The sequence below is a fragment of the Idiotropiscis lumnitzeri genome, chromosome 15 (genome assembly GCF_059441095.1).
Source record: "Idiotropiscis lumnitzeri isolate Australia: NSW breed Sydney's pygmy pipehorse chromosome 15, RoL_Ilum_1.0, whole genome shotgun sequence".
Lineage (NCBI taxonomy): Eukaryota > Metazoa > Chordata > Actinopteri > Syngnathiformes > Syngnathidae > Idiotropiscis > Idiotropiscis lumnitzeri.
This window is the reverse complement of record NC_142405.1, coordinates 11799790-11817126: the sequence shown is the minus strand read 5'-3', so window position 1 is coordinate 11817126 and position 17337 is coordinate 11799790. Positions and strand designations below refer to the sequence as shown.

The window sequence follows — 17337 nt, the reverse complement described above, 5'->3', positions numbered from 1 at the left end:
AAACACACAACGAGCGACACGCCACTTTCCCCCCACACACATCGCGTGCACACACTGACAAGGAAATGTTGAAGTATTTGAAAGCACATTGTTCGCCACAACAAGGTGAGTAGTCCACTGTAAATCTGTCGTGACAGCACCTTCTCTTCAGGGGTTAGGGGACATTTCTTTTGCTTTTAATGTGTACGTGTACAAGTCCAGACACTACGCTTACCCGCTCATGCGCGCAGAATATTCAATTCAGAGGAAAAAAAATAACGGTTGTTCAGTTGGCACCAGTGGCCATTGCTCTTGTCTGTATATTTTTACGCGGGAATATTGTGATTGCAATTTTGATTACAAACACAACAATAAAAATATGTATTATTTCTATTATTTCTTTCTTTCTACATGGATTAAATGTTCATTATATTCATTGACATTCCTGTCTGAATTTCTCTTTTTTTTTATTTTTATTTTTTTATATAATGGCACTTGTTTTACTTTTTTGAGGGGCAGTGAGGGGGTGGGTCAATTTTAAGGACACATGACGTGTGTTGAGATGTGCAATCTCTGTGTTGCTTGAGTCCTTCTGATGCCTTCCAGAGAGAAGCTGTCCTTCTGTCAGTTCTCAGTACTTTTTTTGTGTGAGATGATTGAGCAGCTCCTAATGTTAGTGGAAACATTTGTGTTTTTCTCACCAATTCGGCAGGTGTACCTGCGTGAAAACGCCCTGGATCTTCCAAAACACCAAGCGATGCGCCGTGCAATATTCACAAACACACTTAACTAGACTTTCCCCTAAGCATGAGAAGGATTGCACCTGTTTTTATGAAGAGCACATTGTACCTTCTGTGACGACTTTTTCAGATGCATCGGGGGTGCTCATTTTTCCGCCGAGCATACTGGCGCCTGTCTACCAAAATAAAAATGATTGGATCTAAGACATCATATTTTACAGAAGTTCGATCTAACAATCTCATTTTTAACATAGGTGATATTTCATTAATAAAAGAAAAATGAGCAAGAAGATTTGTATTAAAGTGTTGTTGGTTGTGTTAATCCCTTTGTCAGCTTTTGTGTTTGTGCTGTATACTATTTCCCTGCTTATTGACTCAAATTAAATACAGTCGTAAACATATTTTGAAAACGTACAGAAGAATATTAATTGACTTGCCTGCTCTGACTACTTGACTTTTGAGCCACAACAACAAAGAATAGGACTGAACTGCTGCAAATGACTACATTTTCTCTACTTAACCATTTAATATATGTAGCTGCATGTCTTTTTCAAGGGTGTTAACCTTATCCCCTAATCTCTGCCACTGGCCATTGACATTCTGACAACTTTTAATGGGCCACAGGGCTGACCTCGGCTTGACCAATCATGATTCTCAAGTCCAGGCCACGGGGCCTCATTGGCTGAGTTCTCTCAACCAGACAAAGCCATCTGTAGCCCCTCATCACCTGGGAAACAACCTGAGGCAGCTGAGCATGATGGGAATAGTCATCTGGCACGGATTGACCTCTCGTGGATGTCCTGATTGAGCAGAATTTGCTCCCATTTCCCTCTTTGATACAATAAACAATGCCTAACTGAAATAATTTCACAGACTCTTTAAAATACTGCACAATTTTGCAAGGTGGCTCGGAGTGTGTTTGGAATGTGCACGTGTGCGTCTTCTGTCATAATGTAAGCCTGACAGAGCTGGCACCACCTACAACATTTCTCACTGGCTGCCTCACAGCTCTAAAAAGGTTAGAAGGAGAGCAGGCACGTGTGGATGTGAGACAAGGAGAAAAAGAAGAGGGGGGGACAGAAGGATTCATCAAGAGGTTCTTCAGTTTTAGAGCACAGCATCCCTCTGCTACCCCTGTATCCATTTCTTCACCCTCCCCCCACTGTCTTCAATGTCTAAAACAAAAACTTCCACCTAAACTCTCATTCACCTCTTTATCAGCCTCTTTTCACTTTCCCACTCCCACTCTTCCTCCTTCTTTTAAGCTCCGGCGTTCTGTTATTGCATCTTGCTATGCTCCACTTAAACTGGGTTGAACATTATATAATTAGCAGGGCGGACAAAGGAGAATATAATGATGTGAGAGTAAGATGGACCCAAATAAATTCCTGTGTACCTGATTGACATTTCCACTAAGGTGCACCATCAAGGTCGATACCTGAAATCCTGATGCGGCTAGCATTTTCATTATAGGTTACGAAGACAGGCCTGAATGCCAAATAAAGAGCGCCACCTGTTAGTGATGGGCAAATGAAGCTTCATGAAGCACTCAGGATATTTTTGGACTTCTCTTGATGGCACTCTTGGTTTAAAGTTGCAGTGGAACTGTAAGACAGTTCAATTGTGCTCACCTTCATCTTTAAACCAAGAACACCATCTAGAGGTGTAAAAAATATCAGTAGTGCTTTATGAAGCTTCATTTCCCGTAATTACTTACTGTACAACTGTGACACGTACGCCAAAGAACGGGTGATGTATAAGTACAATACAAACCCATGACAAACTTCCAATCCAAACTGTCTGGTTTAAATGAGATGAATTTCTTGAAAAGAAAATGTAGAGCGACAATTGCCGATGTATTTTCAGAATTACTTTCAGAAATCAGTTTACATACTTGCTGAAAATTATGCTAGACTTTTAACGCTCAAATAACACATTTTAAAAAATATATGCACGTATTAATCGATGCTGTCTCAACGAGCGCCACACCAATATACGTCAATATAAATATGCTTGTTCATGCTTCACTTACTTGTGTAGTGCACTAGGTGGCAGCTTGCTGGTCTTCTCTATCTGGCCGTAGCAAGACGTCCGAGCTTCAGGGATGTCGCCGTACTCATCCAGCATGGCTGCTGCGGCTGACGTTATGATCCCCAAACCATCTCGCACGCGTGCCTCCAACGGATAATCCCAGTCATCATAGGAGACCGAAATCATTCCCGATGGGAACTCTTCAGGTGTTATTTCCGGGTTGCCGGTGGTCAGAGACGGTACGATCCAGATGTAACCGAAGCCTGTGAGGCCCAGAGAGCGAGCTTCCTCCAGGATGTAGACAGCCTCGTCCTTGGAGCAGTAGAGAACAACTACCGGCGACTGGACCTTCTTCAGCATGATCTGAGACCGGCTATCTTCCTCCACTGCATCCAGAGTGATGATATTTTGCAGGTCCCAGCCAACAAAACTGCAAATAACGGAAGCATTGAAAGATTAATTCTGTGAAATCTTTGAAGGAAAGTACGTAACCCTTTATAATTTGCGTTGTTTTGGTGTGATTTGTCTTAAATGGAATGCAAATAATAAAAGTTTCCCAAGTAAGGTCAGAAGCTTCCAGGAAATTCTAGGAAAATACCAGCATTTCTGGTCCATCATTTGGATCAAACTGATTCGGTTGAGATTACTTGTCGCTTCAAACCCATCTTGCTCAAAATAGGGTACAGCATCAGTCTACATAGATCAGATAAAATCCCTTTTATTATCCATCTCTCTAGAAAGTTATCTGAAGTGAGATGTAAAAAGCGCTCATTTAAAGTCCCACGAGATAAGAGCGATAAGATCATTTATCTTTCTTATCGAATGGCTGATCTTTTTTAAAAATGTCCAAAGTGATAATATTCCGCAGATCCCATTAGACAAAGCGGAATTGCATCAGTGATGGACGTAATTAAAAACACAATGTGGAACAAATTGGTAGAAAGCTGTGGATTTAGATGAATTTTCCCCGCGAGCTACAAAATAGCAGTCAATGAGAGGATAGCCACATACTTTAATGTATTATATGTCCATATAAATGCGCTAAGGATACTACCAAACATGTCAACATTAAATGACCAATATATTGCCAGGGAAAATACTTTGCTGTATTTTTTTTTTTTTCATGACGTCAACTCATGTATCATGTAACTTTAGCGCTAGCATCCTCCACCCTCACGTTCTACATTATCTAGGCTGCATTTCATGTAGGCTCCTGAGAGTACCATAACATCTGCCAGCTCAGCCTTGACTCACTGAGCTGACTGGCCCATTTTATTTTCACTTGAGATGACAGAAGTCCTTTGCTATTAAAGCTGTCTGCCCATGACCAAGGCTCAGTGAGCAGGTCGAACAGCGACACGGGAAATCGACAATTAATTACCGCAACTCATGCAAATTATCCCATCTTTAATTCATGGTTTGTTATTATTCCAACATTAGGTCAATAATCAGAGGGAATAAATATTTCCATTTCCATGCTAAATTACATTGCATTGCTGTGTACTCTCAGCCGACAATAGTTCAACTTTTGACCTCTGTTAGTTCCCTCTTACCAACCAATTACATTTGAAAACAACAGAATTCAGTATTATTTGTGCTTTCTAAAATTGTGTCATAGCTGGACAATTATGAACATAAACTCATACGTTGAAATAATTTTAAATGTATATGATGGAGATGGTAGTCATTGTAGTTGTTAGTGTTCTGTATTATTTTCATCATCATCAATCATCACCATCATCATAAAAGCGCACAAGTAACACAAATACAGGCAAAAACAAACCACACAGTTTGGGTCAACGCAGGTTTTAGAAATTCACAGACTACTAACCATCATGTCAGAATTGCTGAACCATTTTTTGACTTCCAGCTAAATATTATGGGCCGCTGCACTGTTAAGCATTTGACTACGGCATCAGTCAAAATGACCTAGAGGTGTGGGAGACAGCAAAGCTGCAGGAGTACTAAACCAAACTGTCATCCACATTAATTTCAAAAGTGCTGCTTAAATCCTCGTGGGCTGCTGTGTTTGAAACCAATATGAGGAGCGCAGATGAAACATCCAAGGCCAAACACGGAGTGCAGTAAGTCGCCAAGACAGTAAACAACCTCATTCACCGCAGGGACATCTTCTGCGATGATGGATGACATTATAATACAAAATATGGCGAAATTATTAAGGAAACAAGACGCTCGGACCAACTTCCCTTAACTTTTTGGAAGAGGTCATTTAAGAGGAAACCCTTATTTAATTATTATTTTTTAAAGCTTTTAATAGATATTTAATTTTTATTTCAGAGCAGTATATCTTGCTTTATGAAAATGATCTCCTGGTTATGACAGACGTCAATGCAGCATTCTGACATTTTTTGTCCGTAAAGCTCCATAGTTCTGTAGGGACAAAGTCAACATCAAAGATGTGATGCTGCACTCCTCCGGCAGTTGTCTAATTTGCTGAACCTCCGTGCGGTTATTTGCTGTCTTGCATATGCATTAAGCAAATGCAATGTAGATGAGACAATGCTTATGCTGATTAGGTGGAGCAGTTACATTTTGGTATGAAATGACATCTGTGTAAAAACCTGCTGGGGCTCACTCTTTGGTTCTGTGCCTATAATACCAAATACAAATGTTATTTTTGTGATAAAATGTGTTACATAGCTAAATGGAGAAAATATGACATTCATTTCATTGAATTTTATGTAAAAATACCATAGTTGGAGCTTTATGTTAAGGTATCGAATTATTTAACTGTTTATATCGGGACATACAATTTCGGCGATATTGTACAACTCTAAATTGTTGTTAAATGTCCCCAACTAAAGGGACTTTTTTTTCACTCATTCACTGCCATGGACAAATATATTCGTCGTATCCAATGGTTTATTACTTCGTGTACAACAATATATAAAGTGACTTTTTCAACACGAAGGGGTTGGGGTGGCTCTGACGCTGCTCGACAGTGAAGTTCAAGCTTGTAATAAACTGACGAGCAGACACCAGTAAAATGGTAGCTATGAGACACTTTGGATTTTAAAAGAGGCATAATTCTGAGTTCAAGTGACATGAGATTAAAGAGGGGTTGAAGGTATGGTTACATGTATCCCTTTTGCATATTGAAGTGACTACTATACACTCACATGCACATTATGTACAAATGATCTGTCTAACATTTGTAATTAAAAGGAAAATTTTAAAAAAATGCACCTGTTGTCTACAGTCGTTTTCAGAATGTTGATGAACTCCTGGTAGCCGGGGAACTTTGACGTCACTATAGAAAAGATGTGCCAGTCGTACTCCTCCATGATGTTCAGCATCAGCAGAGCCTCCTGCTGGATGGACGCACCAAACTGGAAGAATGTTGACTTCACGTCCTGAAAACAGGCAGAAAAAAAAACAACAATTTTGTTTGATGATCAATATTCCATTCCTTAAATAAAATTCAAAAAGAAATTTAGCGGAACATAATAATATTTCTCAGAACAGATGAACTTGTACACGCACACAGATGAACACCGACAAAGGCAATATAGTGTATGGGTGAGGGGCTCTGAATAATTCAATTAAGCTGAAATTGGATGAACGCCGTGCGGGAAGGATACAGAACTCTCCTAGGCCCAGTTCATGAGGAATGAAGGTCCCATTCACGCTAACTCGCTCAAACACACGCCATTAAACTAGACTCTGGATTATTTTCCCATTAAATGTATTCAAACATTTGATTGGACAGCACTGACAAGCACAAGTGCAGGTGAACAAATTAACTCCACGCGTGTTGGCAGATTCACACCAAATGACTCATTTGTGCAAGGACTATTACACAAGGTGAAATGAGACCAAAAATAATGAGACATGAGAATGTGGGAGCAATCAGTATCTTCAGCTGTCACATGCATGTATTAATCTGCGTTTTGCATTTCTTGGAATTGTGTCCATACACAACTCATATCACAGATATCCTTAAGAATATCCAACAGCTGTGATATTTTTGAAATGGCCGATGAACAAATCATAGAGATCAGGGGGTTCGAGAGCCTTTTGGGGTGTCTGTTTATCTCCACTGGACTTTTGCATCATCCCATGATTACCTTTGATTTTACACTTAGACATGCGGTAGCATTGAATGTAGCGGAATGCACTTGTAACCATGTGAAATTTTTTCGCTTCACTACATGCATGACCAATCATTTGCCTCCCTAGTGCGATTACGCCATCTCAACTGTGTAGTCAGTGTTAGCGTTAATCACACATTTTTTTTTTTTGCCTCCCCTACGTCAAGACTCGGATTTTACTATAGTCTTGTGTGTGTGTGTACGCGTGCTTGTATGCTCTCATGGCATAGAAACACAAGTAATGCTGGAGCATGGTGGCATAGCAAGGAGGTCATGCTGTAAGACGTGTCACTTCCCGTCTTCATCACAGCGGTATTCAACACTCTCACACTTTGCAGCAATGTAGGGCTGACTGTGACTAGCAAGGAGATTCAGTAATATTGGCTGGAAAGTCGATATTTACATTGCAACATTTTGATCTTCTCAAGTGGTTACCGTTATAAATACCTCTTTGAGTGATGCAATAAACGAAACTGAGTCTTATTTGCTAAGTATTGTTTTCAAAATTACTTTTGAATCTGCACGTGGTGTCTTGCAGCTCATGTACGTATTACGAAATGTCTTTGTTTTTTCTGTCTGCCCATCATAATGCTAAATGCTACACAACAGTTAGTGATCAACATGTTAATCATATTTCTTATGCACAAGTTGGTATTCATATTTACACGATTAAAAGCAACACTTCTCGGCTAAGCAAATATTGTTTGTCCAAGAGGCGTCACAGTTCTCATGTCCTCTGTTGCCTAAAGCATCAAGCATTGACAAGTATAATGCCACACATGCTCAAATATACACACACAAGCAGAAATGTTTGCGGGGTTATATGCCACACACTCACTCCACTAAAGACAGAGAACCCCGTACTTGTCATCTAAAGTAAAGGGATGTCTGAAATTGTACAGCTGCACTAGTGGCACAAACAGAATGTTACATGCTGAGCTCTAAAGCCCGGGAGTGTCCACTGGAGGAGATGCTCAGTGATATGACCAAAAAAAAATAAAAATAAATAAAAAATCCTCTGTGGCACGTTGCTAAATATAACCAGACAGGGATAGAAATAGCAACAGCAAAACAATAGAGATGGAAATTTCTGTGTGGGGGGCAAGGGAGCTAAAATACCAAACGGACGAAGCACAGAGTCACGGCAGACAAGGAATACAAAACATCATAAACTGGAAATCAATATCGTCCATATGGCTGATTTATATAACGGTTTGTATTTTCGGGTAAAATGACCATATAATATGTATCAACAATATTCCAAAACACAACAGTCGGGTTAAATAAATTTCATATAAGGTGTGAATGTAAATCTCCGTCTTTCAGCACGAGTCATGTTTGACTGCCGACGTGGGACCCTGGACAAGCTTTGTGGTGTCGAAGAACCACGCACACACGATAAATTCCATACACACTGTGAATGTAAAATATTGAGCTTTTGCATCTCGACCACATGGTGAAAAGAATATTTGCAGTCACCTGTAGACATATTACAGCTAATTATAAACGCATGATCATAAAACCCCTCAATGTGTCCCACCTGGAATCATCCACTTGTTTCTAATCCTGTTTATGTTTACCATATGTGCCATCAAGGTTGTTTAACAAAACAAATCAGGATACAATAACGAGGCCAGCACAAATTAAATAGTTATGCTCATTTACATATCATTGATGCTCGGTGAGAAAAAGGTTATAAAATCATCCAATTTTTTTTTCCTACTGTTATAAGCACACTATATTTGAACTCAATTTGTGCCCAATTATGAAACCAGTGCATCCTCAGCTTACTCTGTGTGTGTGTTTGAATTCTCTCAGATACAATGCAAAAGACACACAGAAATAGAAATGTACAAAACGTGTAATCTTGTTCACGTGAATTCAGTGTACATAGAAGCAAATTAGCAAAGCCGGAATATTAAATCAAATGATGCTCAGTGGGTATAGCTCCATGGAAACCAATTATATTTTTATACATGGGGAGTCAAAATATTATAATATTTACAAAAAATATTATAATATTTGTTGTTGCAATAAGCAGAGTACGTTAATGTAAAGCATTTTGGAGTAGCTTCCGAAATTGTGAATATGTGATGAAGAACAAACAACTGGCTTTCTGACTGCTCCACTAATTTTCACCTCATGCATATGTTGATGAAACCCTCCTTGTGATGTCACAGTCGAGTATTTTTGGCAGTAAATTTCCATGGCTAAAACTCAGTTGGAGAGGAAGAAACTAAAGTCGAGTGTAGAGCATAGGGGTAGCATCGTATATTGCTTTGTGTGTGTGTGTGTGTGTTTGTATTATTGCTGTGGTTTCTCTGTCAAGACTTTTTAACAAGCAGCCAAGCCCCCCACGGGGAAACACTGACAAAATAACATCATCCCTCTCTCTCTCTCTCTCTCTCCTCGATCTTTGTCTCGGCATTTGCCTCGCTCTCCCACTCTAATAAGTCCAATATCTTGCTCCCAGAGTCTTCCTTTAGTTTTGTTAACTCACTGTCCAGGAGGTCTGTTTTTTTTTCACCTTTCCGATGATCCACAACGTGCACTCCCACCCACTCCCAATCTATTCAATAAGGCCAGTACTTTGCTGCACTCCTCTGGGAAACAACCTTCCGCCTGTTTACAAGTTACAATCATGAGCATTCAGAAGAGGATTTTTCAGTTCATTCAAAAAAAAATTTTTTTTCCAATACATCCAATCACCCTATGTATTTTTGTTACTTACATTATGTATTGATTAACATTTCTTCAGTATTCGGGTTGTTAATGAAAATCATCTACTACACATTATCGGCCAAATTCGCCCGTTTCTTTTCGGGAAATAGAATTAGGATTGTCTTTGCACCTGTCACAAGTACAGAGCAACAAAAGTCATTTTAAAACAGTTTCAACCCATCCAAGAGACATAAAAATAATGACCAACAGAGGGAGACAGTACAGGAGGTCTGATGGCTTCATGAGACGAAAGAGAAAAACAAAAGGAAGGTCCCAAACGATGCTACTAAGGGAGGAGGTACGTTGTGAGGTCTGAGAAATTCCTCAACAAAAATCCAAATTAATAGAAAACTTTCCAACAACAAATTGAATCCCTGCACATGTGAAAGGGGGGTACGGGAGTATCAGTCGTCAGCATCAAGCGTGTAGCGGAACGTGCACAAAGCGATGCAAATGACCGTTTCCACACAAAGTATGAGATTTATCAACTTGGACTTGTGCATGAGGATGTGCTGAAATTCCAGAACCGCTCTGATCATGCGTACACACAAAACCTAGGAGTGTGTTTGTTTCTAATTCTCAGGCAAGCGACTCCATGTCAATCTTGGGGATTCGCTCTGTTTTTTTTTTTGCATGATTTTGGATTACATCAAGGGATTGCTACTATTTTGAGATATAAATTTTAACTCTATAATGCCTGACCCCAGAATTAATGGCCAGAAAATTCAGATTTTTGGAATCAGAAAATTTTATTTGGCTCTGTAACAAAATCCCCCCCCCCAAAAAAAACTTAAAAAAATATTTGTAAATATAATTTCATATTTGTATCACAAATGATACCATGGGCATTTTGTGCCATTCTGACCTTCAAATTATATAACAAAAGCATCAATATTTTAGTTTGGAAAACTAACTTTAAACAGTAACTCTTGTCGATGCAATAAGGCTCAGAAATTATTGTTATCAAATTTGATGCGTTTGGCAATATAGGGTTAATCATGCGTTCAAATTTAGAACCTGTTCTATGCACTCTTTGAAGGAGAGCCCAGGAGGCCATAGTAACGTTCCGTCAGGACAAGTGGGGACACCCTTATTCCGATTCCATTGAGAAAATCTGCGTTGGGAGACCATCTGATCAAGCTGATATTTGCTTTTTTGAGTAAAACGTAGGGGGAGGATCGGGGGAGGCTGGTTTGAAATCCTGTAGAATTGTGAATGTAATTGAAATTTGTGAAAAAGATGAAGTAGTCAATTTTGGATGGATAACATGATCCAATTGACTGACCTCATTATTATGACGAATTAAATGTGCACGTGCATGTTCTTTTTAACGAGCCTCTCCTGCCTTGAATTAATCTTTTTTTATTTTTTTCAGTCAGTTGTGTGTGCACCTTTTCCCCTCTGACACACATGGGCGATTATGGCCCGATATTCCCAAGGGTGGATGACATTTTCGTTTCATTAGTCACCAGATTATATGACTTTAGTGCTTTCTAAGTAGATCTGTATACATAATGTACTTTGGTTTCTTTTTTTTCTTTGAGTCCCGAAGGCAGGGTTCTTCAATTCTGTTCCTCGAGGTCTTCTGTCCTGTCTGTTTTCTATCTTTCCCTGCTGCAACACACCTGATTTAAATGATCAGGATTGTTATCCGGCTTCTGCAGACCTTGCTGGTTATCTGTGTGTTGCAGCAGAGAGAGATGGAAAACAAGCAGGACAGCGGCACTCCAGGAACAGGACTGAAGACATCTGCCCGGAGGTATGAACTGAACACGCTCCAACCTAGAATGGTAATGTTTGCCGATTCAAAAGGCAATTTTCCTTGATCTAGAAACTATTCAGATGGCGAACAAACATAAATATGGCATTGCAGTGGTTCAACATTAGTGGAGATTCAAAAGGAGAACAGGACAGTTCAGGTTATAAAGTGATTCACGCAATCACATGTATCAGTTTAGCTACAAAGTTGCCGCCATGACTGCCTCTTCTTTCTGAGATTCAAAGTTCAACAATTACTTCTGATCCTCCGAAGTGGAATTTTAACCCTTCCACCACATTCCAAAAGCTTGTTAAGTTCATTGATGAATCCCAATTAACCATCAACATGCGCTACTCTCGCAAACACTCGTAAATCTCCTCTATGACCCTTAACAGGATACGCCGTCGAAAAAAAATGGATGGATAGATGACTAGTTATCATCATTCCCCGGTCATCATTATGAAAGTTGTCAAGTTGCCAGCAGCAGCACCAACCATCATAATTATTCTCTTCATCTTAGCTGTCTTAGCGCTCTTGCGCTCCTAATCTCATCCTCCAGCATCGCCTCCTTTTGCTTGCTGCTTCTTTCTTTGGTGCCTTTACTTGAAGGTTTCTTGTCCTACTTTCCTTTTTGCTTTGTACCCAATTATCAATTCCGAGCTCCTGACGATCATTCTCGGTGGAAGTATTTCTCCTACTTAAGCCTCCGGTACGCATTTAAAAGAATACATGAATATATTACGTGAATTCGTAAATCTATAATCAAAATAAAATAGAAGATACACATAATATGAATGAGTAGTGAACATACAGCAGCATTGTGTCATCGATGGAAATATATATATATATATATATATATATATGTATATATACATATATATTAATTGCAATAAATTTCCCATTTTCCTTCTCAAAACCTACACAGTACATTTCGTTCTGCCCACAAGCACCACACTCCAGCATTTTGCAAGGCCCAGGTGTAACTTGAGGTATTTTGTTGTGAGACGATGTGCTGAAGATGCACAGCTAATATTGTACAGAATTTTGAATTTGGCTTTGCAAAGTATGCAGATTATTTTTGAAATAAACTCAGTTAACTGAGTTATAATGTGTAAAAAAAAAATGGCCGTACGAAGTTGACTAGCAGCCCCAAATGTCAATTTGGTGGTTTATTGAATTCTTCGTGCACACATTGTCACTCATCCATTACAAGTCACAAAGTTTAAAGCACAAACAAAAGCATGTTTATGTGGTCACCATGCAATGCTTGTTCACAAAGACCCACGGTCGCCACGTGTGCTACAAAGCATTCATGTATTTTGATGTGTGAGCCAGGAGGTTAGGTTTCACGCTGAGTTCTTTTCATAGCAACAAACAACCAAATCTAATGGACTTCCACTGGCAAAAAGACAGAAAAGGCCAAATTTACACAATGACAAAACCGACACAAACAATGGTTATGTTTGCAAATGCAATTTCACAATTTGAATAATGTTGAAATGACACGTGATGTAACACGAATATAGGTTCCCTTATATATGTCAAGAAATATACATGATGAAAGACATTCCATCTCCCATCCTTATTACCCTGCTGCCTCCACTTTGACATACAACTATGTGGGGTTCGATCATTAACGCATGATTTGCTGATCGCAAAGATGCATCCGTCAGCTGTTATGGCCGTCACTAACTATGCTGACAGTATCAGTGATTCATCAGTGCAGCCTCTGACAGACACAGACTGACACAGAGAGACCTACTTTCAAGGGGACGCAAACATAGCTGGGTGGTGGTGGGTGCAATCGGGATGGATGAAACAAGTGGCAGCAAGATAGATGTGGAGAAGAGCAAAGAGTGAAGTCAGCGAGCGATAGGATGGGGGACATTGAAGAGGAAAAAGAGACCAAGGGGAAGGATGTATTGGTTGTGCTACGAACTATATAAGAGCAGGCAGAGTTCAGCATGGCTGGAACTTGCATCATTTGTTTTATTTTTACAGGTCAGAGGAATCAATTCAGGTATTGGACCACATCATTTGCTACAGCCGTACATTTTTTTTAAAACTTCAGAGCGTTAAGTTTACGCACTTAACAATGCTCAGTTTTGATTGCCGCTTTAGAGATGATCAATTGAATAATTGTTTATGTTATGTGGTTATGGTAGTGTATGGAATTGGTGATTGCTTCTTTTGAATCAGTTGACGCTAAACTGCTGTAATACCGGGCTGCAACCACTAGAGGTGCTGTTGATCCAGTTTCAAATAGCCTTTACATTTACTGTATACATATCCCACCCCTACCAAAAAAAAATAAAAAATCATGTTCTCCTGTGTTAATTACACTTAGCAAAACCTTTACATTTGCAAAACTGGAAGATAATGCATGACAAATTGGAAAGTATTATTCAATTCAAATTTTTAATACGAGAAAAAAAGCTTACAACTTCGATAAGCAACTTATCATTGTTCACCATCAGCAAAGGTGAAAAAGTATGAAAGTGAGCTGTTTATCCGTTTAGCTCCCTTGCCGGAATGCAAGCACACTGATTTTCCCTTACATTGACAAAGTGCACTGTAAGTGCTCTTCACCGAACTCCATCATCATCTCTAAACTTTCCCATTTTCTGTTTGATTGGATGCCAGCGGGGCCTGCAGAGTAATTGGCTGCTTTCATTGGCCAAAGAGAAGGACAGCACTCCTGGGAGGAGTCCATCAGGCCAGATCTGTGTGCACCGTTTCACACGCAAACAGACTACGCCAGCAGAGTACAATCGTAAATCGTCATTTACAGACAATAAGCTCTTTAGGAGAAAATAGCAATTATTATATCAGTGTGACATCCACATTCCCTAAATATAATTATTCATCATTTGTGACTTCCACTCCACTTTGACAGAGAGTGTTCCAGTTTTCGTTCCATCCAATAAAACCATTGAGAGCACTTCACATTCTGTTCTCAATCAAGAAAATATTAAAATGTATTTTTCTTGGTCAGGAAGTGAAGAAAAATAGTATACTGTTAGTTATATCTGCCCCATAAGTGCATTATTCTGTAATTGTTTAATAATGTTCAACAGAAATATTTGCGAGTGGGTGAGTCGCGATTTGCGAATCCGTAGTCCAAACAGCCTGAACTGCAATATGAGTACAGAAGTTCTAGACTTTGCTCAACTCATTGTAACTTTAGTTCATGCAGTAAATATTTGAGCATGTCAAGTAAAAAAGAAAAAGGCACTCAGCGTGTGGGTAAGAAGAAGGGAAGCCTCATGAAACGAGCCCACAGAACGAATGCCGCCGCAACAAGGACATACGTAATTGTAGGGAACATAGTGAAAGTGCAAACGGTCACAGAGTCGACAAGCAACTGTGACGGCAAACAAAAATGAGTCACCGATGACGCTGGTTGGAGGCAAACAAACATCTTGGAGTATCGGGGTCGTCCTCACGCAGCCTTGCTGGAGGACTGAAGACAGTAATATTATCTGACTTGAGTCGTGAGTGGACACAAGCATCTGTGGCTCTTTGCTCTTTCAACAGAGAGGGAGAGACTCAACTGGGTCAAAAACACATTTGTACAGCCAGGTTTGATTAACACAGCCTCTTTGGTGGGCCACCGACCATAACATTTGAGCAATGGAGCTGATAAACCAAAACAAGTCTCCTCAATTTTTGTTTTGACAGTGAAGGAGAGCCTCGAACATACAGACTGGAAGAGAGGACTAAGAGGAAATATTTACCATATTTTACACACCATAAGTCAGACTTATTTTTTGTCGCCTGGCTGGTCATGTGAACCAAAGCCTGCCATTTTATTGGAGACTATTTTAAAACGCTATTTGGCAATTATATAAAACACAGGGAACACGTAAACTACCTTTATAGTTAAAAATCTAAAAATAGCACATGACACAAAAGCTCTGACCTCTGCCAAGATCGAACTTCTAACAAAAGAAAAAGGGAATTTAGGTTTGTCCGTTGTGAGTTAAATAGTTAAAAAAAAAAAACCAGTGTCCATTTGTATGTTAGGTAGCAAGATCTAGATCAGGTGTGGGCAAACTATGGCCCGGGGGCCACATGCGGCCCGTTAAATGTTTTAATCTGGCCCGCCGAACTTGAAAAAAAAAAAATGAATAAGCCTTGTTCAGTTTTTATTTTCTAAATACTGTGGTTTTTCAAAGACATCCATATTGTTGTAATGCTTTTGTTCATTTTCATTTAAAATTAAATGTATTTTTTTTCTCCAATGAGGTGAGGTTACCAAAACACTCCATCCATCGGTTCCTGATCCGGCCCCTCTGTCAAATTTTAGAACCCATTTTGGCCCGCCAATCAAAAAGTTTGCTCACCCCTGATCTAGATGATGGGAAACGACCCAAAATTTTTGGATTAGCGAGCAAGATTACTACGTACCATTTGTAATACCAAACTGATAAAAAGTCAGAGTTGCAATGTAAAAATAAAACATTTGTAACATTATTAATTCAATATATAAAAAATGTGTATGTTCGTTATCTGTGATATGCACGCATTCTACTGTAAATGATGCAGCGAAATTATGATAGCCTTCACTCTAGGTTACGATCAGGACTTTGATCATAAATTATGTATCACGATTTCTTGAAACTTGATTGTCGTCTATCTTAAATTATGGATATTTTGGACACATGGACTCTCCCTGCTGGTTAGTTTCTATAGATTAAAACCTATGGTCATCTTTAGCTCATATTCCTAAAAAGCCATGTTACATTACTAGAAGCACCACAGCTACAAGTTAAATACATTTAATATTTTGCCAGAATTGCTTTGACAAACTATGGACTTAAATATTTTTTCACTTGTGCATCGCTTTTATCAGCAAGGGAAGAGAGGTTGACCCACTTTAAAGCTCCTCTGTAGTTTCAAATCATCTTTACAGAGAAAGAAAGGATGGAGGCCTACATATACGAATAAAGAAACAATTTGCATCACCTACTGATGACAGCACTGACCCATCCTAATGCACAAAAAAAAAACACTTGCGGTCGCGCTTCACAGGGTTTGTCAATTTTCACATTTGATTCGGTATATTTCAGCCCAGCAAAACCCAATCCCTCCCTCGTATCCTCCTATTGTCTCTCTCGTCGCCGTTCCCTCCGCTGCTTCTCTTTTATTCCTATCTGAACCCTCCTCGCTTGGTCTCAATTCGGAGACTTTGTTGATAGGATCAGCTCAATCGGCTGGAGCAGATATGAGATACGAGTGATTTGTTTGGGATCTTTCTCCTCAGACCCCTGTGGACTGCTGCAATATTAATGAAGATGCACACAGATGCATCCACGCGCGTATACTGTAGATACATGCGCCTCGCATCTGGGAAAACCAAAGGGGGGCGAGAAACAGTGAAAGTGAACAGTGCTGTGAAAAAAAAACCTTAATTTGCAAATCAAAGACATTATGAGTCACATATTTATAGGCGCCTCAGCCAAGGGGAAATCTCTCACTCTCGACGCCACTTTTAATTTTCCTGCTTGTTTGTGTGTGTGTGTCTGCATCATGTATCTTGTTGTGAAAGAGAATAATTGTCCTGCTTTTAGTGTGAAAGACTTTGATTACATCCCTGATGAAAGGCTCAGTTGGGAACATCTGAAAAGGTTTTGCATCCCCAAAATGAAATGAAGAACATGTGAGCTGTATGTTTAGATAAATGATTACACAAATGTTGGTTCTTCATTTATTTCATGTAGGAGGGAGATAACAATTGTCTCTTGTTCATTAAAACACAATTGAATCATCAGATGCTCGGTGGCATTTTGTTGGTTAATTTTAATTTTCCAAGCGGGCAAAGCTGTATTGAGAAAAACGTTTTAAAATGTTCTTATTGTTGTTTATGACTATGAAGCAATCTGGATTGTGGAAAAAAAACAAAAAACAGGACTGTCAAATAGATATTAATGTCATAAAATCTAAAAATGCAAAAACAAGCAAAAGAAAAATCACTGATAAAAAAAAATACTGA

General features: G+C 39.3%; 1 protein-coding gene across 2 annotated transcripts in view; it reads right to left on the bottom strand.

Annotated features, from left to right (window-relative positions):
• The window catches only part of grin2aa (glutamate receptor, ionotropic, N-methyl D-aspartate 2A, a), a 116670-nt gene that overhangs the window by 39633 nt on the left and 59700 nt on the right, over positions 1 to 17337 (bottom strand). For both annotated transcript variants that reach the window (XM_088316099.1, XM_088316098.1), the window contains exons 3-4: positions 5958 to 6124; positions 2752 to 3180 (exon numbers count right to left, since the gene is read on the bottom strand). In XM_088316099.1, coding sequence (XP_088172225.1) covers positions 2752 to 3180; positions 5958 to 6124 — 596 coding nt within the window. The remainder of the gene's footprint in view (positions 1 to 2751; positions 3181 to 5957; positions 6125 to 17337) is intronic.